At 33.8% G+C, this 12,500-nt stretch overlaps 1 protein-coding gene and 1 non-coding gene across 2 annotated transcripts in view; one reads left to right on the top strand and one right to left on the bottom strand.

The window, feature by feature from the left end:
- The first annotated feature begins 9,741 nt into the window (after window positions 1-9,741).
- TRNAQ-UUG (transfer RNA glutamine (anticodon UUG)) lies at window positions 9,742-9,813 on the top strand. Its single transcript has one exon. It is a non-coding gene; the product is annotated as a tRNA-Gln (tRNA).
- A 1,790-nt stretch (window positions 9,814-11,603) lies between these two features.
- LOC137644943 (prolyl 4-hydroxylase subunit alpha-1-like) overlaps window positions 11,604-12,500 on the bottom strand; it is a 57,974-nt gene continuing 57,077 nt past the window's right edge. Inside the window, exon 14 of the mRNA XM_068377820.1 lies at window positions 11,604-12,285. Within this exon, the coding sequence (XP_068233921.1) occupies window positions 12,215-12,285 (71 nt within the window). The 3' untranslated portion in view covers window positions 11,604-12,214. The remainder of the gene's footprint in view (window positions 12,286-12,500) is intronic.

Raw genomic sequence — 12,500 nt, 5'->3', positions numbered from 1 at the left:
CTACAGTTACAGTGTACGAGCGTGTATGAAACACTTGCGGTACATTATCTAGTTATATATGTCCCAAATATAAGGTATTTTCTCAGGATCTCAGCTTAATTCTTCATCCTATCTTGAGAGGGTGGATGACTTTGATACTTCAGCTGCTGTTATGCCAAATCAAATATCCTTCTTAAAGACGGGGACCATGTAATATAGGGTGAAGATGACAGTAATAAGATAGAAAAGGGAAAATATTTTCAATCTTTTCTGATGTCTTAAGTTTCATTTACGCAAGTCAAGATAACTAGTATATCTCTTTATAAATGTCAGTGTACACTGGTACATAAACACAGAAAAGGAATTATCGAGCAAATATATGGCTGACATGTAAATGATAATAATGATATCTGGTTTAGATAAAACAAAGGGATGATATCTCTTTTCCAAGTCTAACCTCAGTGCAAATACTTAAGAACTAGAGTCCATAATTATCCTAATATTTGCGCATGATTGGTTTCTTTGAGATAAGCGTTACCCAGAGTATCTTGCTGATTCAGCTAGCCGTATTAGTGTTAGATTTTTTGTTTTACAATTTCAGAAAGTCTATCATGATAATCAATTATCTATGCCAATGAGCAGAATAAGAAATGACAGTTACTTTGGCAGTGGTTGGTCAGTTAGTTGTGTCAATAGTTAGATGTTCCCTTGATATTGACACTACTTACCACCAAGATAGCCATTATACCGCATGGCACTCTGGCACACCATAATGATCATGACAATCTCCACAACTTGGTTCTGGAAATAGATGGTACGCTATATATATATATATATATATATATATATATATATATATATATATATATATATATATATATATATATATATGTGTGTGTGTGTGTGTGTGTGTGTATATATATATATATATATATATATATATATATGTGTGTGTGTGTGTGTATATATATATATATATATATATATATATATATATATATATATATATATATATATATATATATATATATATATATATATATATATATATATATATATATATATATATATATATATGGGTGTGTCATAAAAGTGACACAACAGAAGGGTAACAAAGACAGTGACATAAGAAAATTTGCGGTTCTGTAACTCTCCGTATAAAGTTAATTTTTTTTTAATTTACACTGTGGCTGGATACCCGTAGGATTTTAACATAATTAGGCACCTATTGCAAGAAAAATAAAATTAAGGCTAGCTCTAGATGAAGTGAAAGATAAAGGTAGATCTACCAATTCTACACCATTGCAATTATGCAAAAAGCCTGACCTAAATTCGATATAAACGATACTGTTGAACAGTCAAGTACATCAGCTATGAGGCAAGTTATTCACTGCATTCGTAAAAAAAGATTTTTCCAGTGGAATCAAAGCTTGCGCCCCACCTAAGTGTCATTCGCGACACTAGCAAGTTGTTTTCTTTATGACAAACAAAGAAAAAAAGGTAATACTTTTTCTTTTTTTATATCTATATAATAGATTAGTTCACTTTAGTATATTTTTTTCACAACAGGCGTAGAGGGTGATGATGCGGGTAACTAGTAAACTTGGTACCATATTTCTACAATGACAATATTTGGTGTGTTGTCAGTAGGAACCAGTTTCTAATTACTGTACATATACATTTTTTGTGGTTATATTAAAGATTATGGTCAAATTAAAATCCCAAGCGGAGAGTATCACAAAAAAAAAAATAACCTGAGATTTAAAAAAAAATTGATTAACATCTTGGAGGAATAACGGCCAAAGATTTACATATGATCTTTTGTTTTGTACCAAGAAAAGTTTCTATTTGTTTGATCAAACAGCCTTTCCAGTATCAAATAATTAAATAAAAACAACAAATTTGTAATATATTCTCAAAGGGGTTTTGACCTTATGAACATTTCCTCACCACATAGCGGAATTAGGTCTAGGCACGGTCAAAGTATCTCAACCGGGGGTCTAGGCAAGATCTACGGGTCTAGGCAAGGTCTGTAGGGTTAACCCACGCGCAGGCAAATTGGGGGTGAGCGGGACTGAGAGGGGAACGGGTCAAGGGGGGTGGGGGTAAGTTTTATGACGTCCCTGAGCACCATTGGCCGGAGAAAGAACACCATTCTAGGGGCTAGACGCACCGTCAAAAACCCCTGTCCGGAGAGAAGCTCCGGGCAATCTAAAGAAGAAGAAGAAGAACCATTCAGCATTAACTCGCATTGCAAAAGTTCAGTATTCTTCATTATCCGGTTAGAATAACATTACTATTTTCAGAAAATTAATATTATAAGATATTTTGATGACAAGATTTCGTGATAAAATACTTCCTGTGAGAAATTTTTAGGGAAAATGTTTTAAAATGTCGCATTTCAGGAATGAACAAATATTCAATTTCTTTATGGAAATACTGTTTCACCAAATGTACAAATAAGCAACATGCATGCATATTTAGATACATTTTAAACTAGTATTTTACAAATGACTCAAAAATCAATTTTAAAAATATTAATTCAAATGTGGCTGTACAAATACAGTAAAAAAATAAGTAATCATGATTATTACATTTTACAACCTTTTAACTTGAATAATTATTTCCTTTGCGGAGGTTATTTCTTTTGATTAATATTATTATTCTAAACAAATTTCGACAAGGAACAAAATAAATGACTAAACAAAGTGGTAATCCCATTACATTTGGAATATCTAATGCTATTTTTTTTACTACTCTGTTGCCCTTTTGGTCCTTTTCCCTATGATAGCGTTTAAAATTTTTTTTCCCATATTCTTTATCAGATCAGTAAAGTATTTTGATGGCTTCACTAATTCAATATTTCCTCTGCTAATTATACCTGTCCACGAATTTTCCCCCCTTTAATACAGAAGGCCCAAGAGTTGTGCATTAGGGAAACTTTAGAGCGATGAAACCTGCCAAATAGTCTAGACCTTTCTATATTGCATTATCCAGATGTTCATTACCAACTTCCCCTTTACTTTTTGAAACATCAATTCCTTCTCCGTCGCATTCATCCAGCAAACAAAATATCATCACAGATAGCCTTAGTTCACGTTGTAGCGATCTGTCATCTTTATCTTGAAAGAGAGAGAGAGAGAGAGAGAGAGAGAGAGAGAGAGAGAGAGAGAGAGAGAGAGAGAGAGAGAGAGAGAGAGAGAGAGAGAGTTTCATTATCAAGAAAAGAAAAGGTTCCAGCAGTTACGTTACCTATTATTATTATTATTATTGTTATTATTATTATTATTATTATTAATTGCTAAGCTACAACCTTAGTTGGAAAAGCACATTGCTATAAGGCCAGGGGCTTCAACAGGGAAAATATCCCAGTGAGGAAAGGAAACAAAGAAAAATCTATTCTGCATTTGGGATCTGTATTATATTTTGACCCCATAAGGTAACTGTCCTTCTCTAATAAGTGAGATTTAACACTATGTTTAACTGTAACTGACGCTGAGTGTTGATAGTAGACTTCCATTTGTCACGAAAAGGTAAGGAAATGTTCAAGTCCATCTTGATTCATTCTGTAAGTCAAAATGCTATATTAAATACGATTTTTACCATTTTTAACAATTTGGCAAGATTCACGAGAAACTGTCACTCGTATTTGAAATGAATAAAGGCAATCATTTCCAATTACCTTCAATGATTATACTGGGTGTCGTGCATGTGATAATTTCATCCTCATTTTGTAAATTCAACTCAAATTAATTTTTAGACATCTTTGTTTCGTGCGGAACTCGAGAAATAAATTGACTAATTTCTTCCAAGTGTTTATATAAACATAATCCTTTGCTACAAGAATATTTTAGCGACTTCGTAATTGTTTCTAATATCAATTGTACAGCTAATTTTACATTCATACGCTGAAGGCCACCGACATTTATACGTTTCTCCAAGTTTATATGATGTTTTCAGATCGCTTTTACTTCTCTTTATAAGTTCTCATACTGAAAAGCAGTGAACTAAATAAACGTCACTTTGCCGAAAGCCATCATCAAAGTTTCATGAGGTGTGGGGCATCAGCAAAGACACAAATAACGCGATCGGTGATGCTTAATTTTCAATAATCGAATTATGCACAATTATGCCTAAAGATTTCCATAACCTAACGTTTGTGGACATAGGTCGTTAAATATAAACACTACAGGAAGATTCGCTAATTCTATCTCAATGATAGTATAATTCTTATAGCATAAAGAGTATCTGGATCTTTGTCATAACTACGTTTTTAGGCAATGCTGCATTCGTTAAATGATTAGATGGATACACGCTCAAGATTATTTCTGATTTGTGCTTAAATAATCTGATAACGGGCTTTAAAATTTATGGTTTGATATCCAACATACTAACCCAACTATTTATGTAGAAATTGAGAGAAAGAGTGGAATACTGAACACCAACTTCCTTGCAAGCAAACTGTAAAATGGTAAACACCGGAAAACAAAGGCTGGTAAATCAAACAGTAGTACGGTGTGACGTCATCAATCACCACATGCCTAGTCTGCGCAGTAGAGGACACAGTTTGGGTCGCTGATGGAAAGACCGGTCTATAATAAGAAATGGGTAAGCTTTAAGGCCCCAATACACGCACAGTTTTAGCAGACAAGCCGACCGAGAAAACCAGATTTAACCGGTTTGTTTGGGCCAGTTTGAGCGTGTATGGAAGTATTATGAAGTGAAGGCAGGCTGGAAAGGCAATCAGATGTTGAACTAAAGCGCATGTCGAAAATCTAGCCGTCAGTTTTCTTGAACTGACTGCCAGTTTCCACTTGTATGGGGGTGCAGGCCCGGGCCGGCACTTGGTAATAGAGTCCTTTCAATACACGTCATCAAACTTCCGGTCCGCCATCTTGGAGGGCATACAAAGACGCGTTCAGTGAATAGCTATGGTTGAACAGTTGAATATTTAGCCATTTCATCACATTCACATTCACACAATGCCCAGTTTTTGCACTATTGTTGGCTGTGGGAATCGAGGACGAAGAGATGACAAGAGTTTCTACTGCATACCGGCAGTTATTCAGAATCAGGACAAAGATACAGAGGAATTATCCAAGCGCAGACGTGACTTGTGGTTGACCAGAATATCACGGGCCGATCTTCGTGAATCCTCACTACCCTACGCATGTATTTGTTCTGATCATTTCATATCAGGTCAGTCTCGGCTAGGCCATAAAAGTATCATTATTCCTGTGTAAACATGCTATATCCGATCGCATGGGTGACTTCACAAGTATCATCGTCAGTTCAGTGTGTAGTGTGTGTGGGGGAGGGGCCATCTCAATTTTTAAACATCAAAAGGGGCATCTCAGATTTACAAAACAAAAATTAAAAGCGCCCATATTGGCTATATTAACAAAGGCTACTTACCTAGGTCTCTCTTTCGCCAAGGTGCTCATGCCTATATATAATTAAGTGTATATTTATATTTATTTTAATTTGTGTATTAAATTGAGCAGACATACAGGCCTATATGATGAATAAACATTGATTATAAATAGTAATAATAATATCTGAAGGCTGGTTTAATCCGAAGGGGTCTTCAGCTTATATATGAAACATCGAAAAAATAATTAAACTTGCGCATTTAATTGCAAGGAGGCAAAACGATCATCCAAGAGCATTACAATAGAGTTTGTCCATCATATGTGTATATGTATATAAGAAATTATAGCATTTGTAACCAAACACAAACACAATGGTTAGGCATGAACTGATAAAGATTTGACATAATAATGCAAAACTTTTACATACATTTTGACAATAAAAAATTATAATACACAAGGTTAGGCTAAATGATCAATATTAGCATTATAATTATAAACACTCTCTTCATCGGCCCAGTGTTTATCTAATTTTGGACTTAAAAGCATTAAAGGGAAAAACAACAAAATTTGGAAGCAGATTATTCAATGGAAATGTATGCCCACTCATGTTCTGGGTTGGCCGACAGTACCAAGTAGTTCACCATATCAATGTATGAAATACTGGGAAAATCCTCAATATTTTGACTGAATGAATTCTGCATCTGGTATGGATCTAGGCCATCAATTAGATCGAGTTTCTGCTTGTAAAAATGCTTATCATCACCTGACAATTGTTTGACAAAGTCGCTCTCATTGTCCATATTCGCTGTAGCAGCCGCCATGTTTTCGCTTTGTATGCCCTCCAGCATGGCCGCCGGCGATTCCCAGTGACGTCATTGAAAGCACTCTATTGTCACGTGAAGTGTCATTACTGGTCTGTCCTCGTGTCGTAAAATCTGTGAAGAAACGGCTGAATCATCGTTCCACAAGTTTCTGAACAAGAAGTAGAGGGATGGAAGCTGCTTCATCAATAACAACAATGTCTGCAGTGGTTTTCCTTAGGTAGGATGTACTGTTAAGGTAAAGGTTTTATGAGTTTAGCATCACATTCAAGATATAATAGGACAACATAATACTGTACAAGTAAACGTAAAAGAGTTTGTCTTAAATGATCCTTAGATTTCCTTTGTATGGAATTTCTACTGTCATAAAGATGATTTTAATGATAAAACACCGTATTATGTAAAAAGTGAACAAATAATTATTGTCTTTTATCTCACTTTTTCACACTTAATTATTTTGTGAATAATATGTAGTATTTTGTCTCTTGAACAAATCTTCAAAATATGAATACTACAATTTTTTTGTAAATTAGTACTGAATGAACCACTCACCAAGAAATTAAGCCTAGCTCAAAAAATAAGAAGAAAAAAATTCAAGTGATTTTTATTTTTCATAGCTATAAAATATGAGATAACTTCATCACGTGCTAGAACAGCAGTTGAATCACTGACAAGATAACTACATAATGACAGGTGTTGCAAAGGGCCTAATGTAATTTATAGGATTTACAGTAGTTTTGTATAGCTAGGAAAAATACAATCTACTTTTGACAATCTAAATTTGTTCCTACATACAGGTATACTGTATATCATGTAAACCTATTGTCCTTTAAAATGAGAGACCAACACATTGGAGGAAGGCAGTCCGGTTGACCAAAATAGGGAGGATTTTTCTTCTCTGAGCACACAATTCCTCATGGTCTCAAAAGGGGGAGGAGACAGTGCCGCAAAACACGGTATTCGATTTCACCAGCTCAGACAGATTATAGCTTAAGACTTTAAGCAGACATTATTGCTTCCTAAAAACTCATAACTTTTTAAAAATTAACTATGCTTTATTAAAGCATTTCTTTAGTTTCTAGTTCTGGGTGCATTTAGCCATCAATATCCAGTAAGCTGTCAGAAAACTTTTTCCTTTGCCGAAACTTTTTCCTTTGCCGGCCTCTTGTTCTTCCCTCTTCTATATTTCCCTTAAGGCACAAACGTTCGACCTTTTCCCTTCTTATAACATGTCCCAGAAATTCCATCTGCCTCCTCTTTATCATTTTTAGAAGTGATCTCTCCTGATTCACTCTTCTCAATATCTCCTCATTCGTTACTCTCTCAGTCCATGGGATTTTCGTCATTCTTCTGTAAAACCATGATTCAGCTTCATTTATTTTACTTTTTAAGTTCTTGTTTAATGTTCATGTTTCTGAGCCATAGGTAAGTGTGGACCATGCATAGGTTTTCAGTGCTCTATCATTTATCTGAATCCATATCCTCTTCTTTGTCAATATAGCTTTCAGACAACTGATTGAATTTTTTGCTATCATTATTCCTTTTTCTATTTCTTTATTACATCTTGCATCTTGTGTTATCATACTACCCAGGTATATAAAGGCATTTGTTTGTTTTATTGTTGGTCCGTCCATTATGATGCTGCAATTTAGAGGTTCCATGTTTTTATGCTAATATACACTTCTATTTTCATTATGTTGATTTTTAGTCCCATGTTCTCAACTTCTCACTTTCACTGTCAGGAAGTGAAAAGAGCTGGGAAACCATATACATATTCCAGGTGAAACAAAAGTATGTGCAACAAATTCACAGGTCTAGGACGACAAAATGCTTTTATAACTATAAAGTGAAATTTGGAAAGGATCTCTCTCTCTCTCTCTCTCTCTCTCTCTCTCTCTCTCTCTCTCTCTCTCTCTCTCTCTCCAAGCTTATAAAGAATTGGTAAATTCCAATATTTTGAGTTAAAAATTACGAATATTTGTGCACAACTTCAATATCTTGTAATATGGCTGAAACATTTGATCATATTTTCCTTACACTTAACTTTTTTCAGGGCTGTTCTCGTTCTTCATATCACAAACAGTTATTTTGTTCATCGCAATACATTTATTTGTGATTTGTTTAGACTTTTATTCAACTAAGGTTGAAAGGATCACATTATTTTCTTATGAAGAAGCATTAAGAACTTACACATGTAAAAAGTACAAAGAATTATAGTGGCCAATATGGTAACGTCCCTGACTGGAGAACGCCAGACTGGGGTTCGAATCCCGATCAAACTCGTTCGTTTGTTTGGTCGCCGCAATCTCACCATCAATGTGAGCTAAGGATGGGGGGTTTAGGGGAGCCTATAGGACTATCTGCCGAGTCATCAGCAGCCATTGCCTGGCCCTCCTTGGTCCTACCTTGTGTGGAGAGCGGGCTTGGGCGCGATCATATGTACATATATGATCAGTCTCTAGGGCATAGTCCCACACGATAGGGCAATGTCGCTGTCCCTTGTCCCTGCCATTCATGAGTGGCTTTTAAATCTTTGAATCGTCTTATCAGTTCATCAATCATCCAGGGATCAGTGACCACAGCTGCGGGTCACTGATCCCTAGAATGTTCGTTGTTGTCTTGTCTCACTTTCTTTTGTGGCTTCATCATTGCGTACGATTAATTGTGAACTGATACCCAGATCTTTATAATTACCTACTGATTCTTTTTTTTTTTTTTTTTAAATTACAGAATCTATTGATTAACGAAGTAACGGTTTCTTTCATCTATACTGAACTTATTTCTTAGTGAGGATATTCGTAATTCAGTTTGTTTGTTTGTTTGTTGGTTGGTTTTCAAGTATTTGACTAACCTCAAAATAGGGACCCTGAAAACTAAAGGGTGTAATTAAAGTAATTTTTTATAAGACTATGTACATTAATGATCTTCAAGTACATCAATGGTCTTAGGATGGTTGAGATGATGTGCCGAGTTCCAGCAAACCTCTAAAATGACATGACTCATGGGGAAGGAATGAGGTCAAAGTGGGGAATCCCTTTTCTTAACCTTGAGAGAAATTGTGTTTAACGCGAGCATTGTTATCAATCGTGAATTTGAAGAAAGAAGTCATTACTTAACGTTTTATTTGTTTCTAGTTTATAGTTTTGATATTTATTAGTTCAATAAAATAACTACAAAATGTGGAATATATTTCGGAAACCAAAAATGTATGAGACCGAGTTAACCGTAATAAATATACAAAATACAGGAAATTTTCCGTTGTGAAGCTGAGTGAGACGGAAGGTTAAAACAAAGAAATGATTATCTTATATGGTTGGTTTAATTTAATTGCTACTTTAATAGGACGATTATTATTGTAACCTACACCCAGGTTATAAAATATTTAACTATGATTCAAGATTTATAATTAAAATGTCTATCTCTATGATGTTTCTACACGAAACAGCTGTAAATTAGGCAACACTAAAGAATTATGAAGTCCTAACACAACACATCAAGAAACCCCCCCCCCCCCAAAAAAAAAGAAATTTTTATATTAATACTCTGCTAAGTAGCTTTGTTTGTCAACAGGTCCTATGGTGTAATGGTTAGCACTCTGGACTTTGAATCCAGCGATCCGAGTTCGAGTCTCGGTAGGACCTCTTTTTTGTACACCATGGCAGATGCCATTTCATTTTCCTAATCTTTAAAAAAGTAAGATATATTGCTGTAGACAGTTATGTTGTCGAAACCTAATAGTGAAAATTGTAATGGTAAGCACAATAAGAATAAACATCCATTGTTATACATAATGCGCCGTTTCTGTAAATATCGCCTTAATAATAGCGCTATATATTTATTTAAATGAGGTTCAGTTTCTTTTAATGACATCTAGCAAGTGCGGGTTAGGGTTTAGCATTGTTTTATAGTTCTAAACACATCTACTTGGAGATGATGTTCTCATTAGTGTTACATAAGAAACAAAGATAGTTAAATAAAGTTAGCAAAGAAAGACGAAAAACTTTGGGAATGTTATTAAAAAAGGTGTTATACAACATAAGATTTGTTTGGTTTATATGCAGTTTCTCCAAAAAACATGAACGATAGAATGTAAATATTAGATAAATATTAATAAATGAAAGACCAGGAAAAACAAAAAATCGTTATTACGACACTCACAAACACAGACACACAAACAGACACGACCGAAGTTTCTAGTGGGAAAGAAACCCGTTTGGACTATGATTACTTGATAAGAAGCAACCATAAAATTCCCAAACTCCTTCACATGTGAAAAAGACTCACCAGTTGCGTAATGAGAATGATTAAAAGAAAATTTTAAAAAGGTTTTCCATCGTCTTTGCGTACAATAACTGACATGGACGCTGGCATTTGATTTAACCAATCTTATTTAAGAAGGACGTTCTAAATGTAATGTATGTCAAATATCATATTTTTGCTATGACAGATAAATATTTTCGTCTATCATTCGTTTTTTTAAGAAATCATAGTTATTTCACTCTATATGATAAAAAAAAAAAAAAAAAAAAAAAAAAAAAAAAAAAAAAAAAAAAAAAAAAAAAAAAAACGATGTCAAATGGCACGTTTATCTAATCTCGTTGCTATTCTATCTACATTTTTATTAACCAAAACCTTTTGCGTATAGCAAGCCAAGTTCCACGGCCCTGATGCAAACTTGTTCACACAAAAAGATTTACAAGGTTATTAGTATTGATTACTTGTTGGATGAGAACATATTTGATATATTACGATTATAAACATCTTTATCAATCCAATCTTGTGAAACTTGCGCTATGTGGAGCTAGTAGTAAACCCTTATGCAAATTTCAAAAATATATTTGAAAGACTGTAATGTTATGGGCAAATTACATAATGAAAGATGATAAACTTATTAATAAATGCGAATGGCAGTAAAGATAGCTATCAGCGTCTCTCTTGATTTCACGGATAAAATCAGTACTCTACACAATGAATTGAGTAGGTAAAAAGATATCTAGAAGTATATATTAAAGAAATAACACGGAAATTATGAACATGACTTGAACTTTTTTAACTTTAACAAGGTTCAATGGTGGCAATAATAGTAACCTTGAAAGATAGATAATCAAATATCTCTTACAAATGTCTCAATTATTCTCAGTCAATCTATCAAGTAAGTCTTCTCAAATTTTTGTTCTTTATCTATTAAAGTCATTGATGAAATAATAGCTCAAAACACTATTAGTCTTTTTTTTTTTTTTTCGTGGTCGAGGCGGCAAGAATAACTGGTCACGTGTCGATGGACAAGAGCATTTTTTTTTATTATACAGACTATTATTTCATTATTCTTTCAAGAAAAACAGACTTATTGAAAACATGAATTCATAGTTATGTCATCTCAATAGTCTACTCTAATGATTTTGATTTTCTTCTACACTGAAATTACTTTTTCATGGTTTCCTGTTACCATATTTAGCTTACGAAGAATGTAGCCATTTTAATTTGATCTTATATAGATGTAATATTTATAAAGACATTAATTCAAACTAGTTTGTAAATAAAATATAATAATAATTAATCTTGTTTTCTTAGTCTAGAGTGTAAATTATTACAGTGAAATCATTGCAGTTATCAAGAGCATTAAGCAATATAGAAGAATGAGGTCTGAACTAAATAATTCCCAAACCATTAAATTGGTTTATTGCAAAATGATTCAGCTTAATAACACAAAGTTACTTGACCTTTCCTTAATATGATAGCAAAGTAAAATACAGTGAACTGCACCCTTCATTAACATATCAGAGCCCATCAATACATTTAAAATTAGATATGAAATAAAACCGAGTGAAAAGAGTTAAAAAAACTGAAAGCTCATTTATCAGTACTCGAAAACAATAAGATAACGGATAACTCTAGATAAAGTTCCCTTTAGTGCTTATTAAAGGTACAAAATGTGGTATGTCCAATCGCTTTGCAATGCTGGTGGATGGTCGAAACCATTTCCAATTTAGGAGTGGAAGTATCATGGGACTCTTCACATTGTCCCTTTTCTGGCCGTTGTGGTTATTCGTCGGGGTCTAGGCTGCATGGACGTCTTAGGAAATTCCGGTTTTCTCGAATCCATTTGTTGGCCACTGAAAATAAGGAGGAAATATATATATATATATATATATATATATATATATATATATATATATATATATATATATATATATATATATATATATATATATATATATATATATATATATATATACCGCACAAAGACACTCAATCATGCACACACACACATACACACACACACTCATATATACACACACACACACACACACACACACACACATATATA

The sequence above is a fragment of the Palaemon carinicauda genome, chromosome 8, assembly GCF_036898095.1.
Source record: "Palaemon carinicauda isolate YSFRI2023 chromosome 8, ASM3689809v2, whole genome shotgun sequence".
Lineage (NCBI taxonomy): Eukaryota > Metazoa > Arthropoda > Malacostraca > Decapoda > Palaemonidae > Palaemon > Palaemon carinicauda.
The sequence above is the reverse complement of the archived record's forward strand: the minus strand, read 5'-3'. Positions and strand labels throughout refer to the sequence as shown.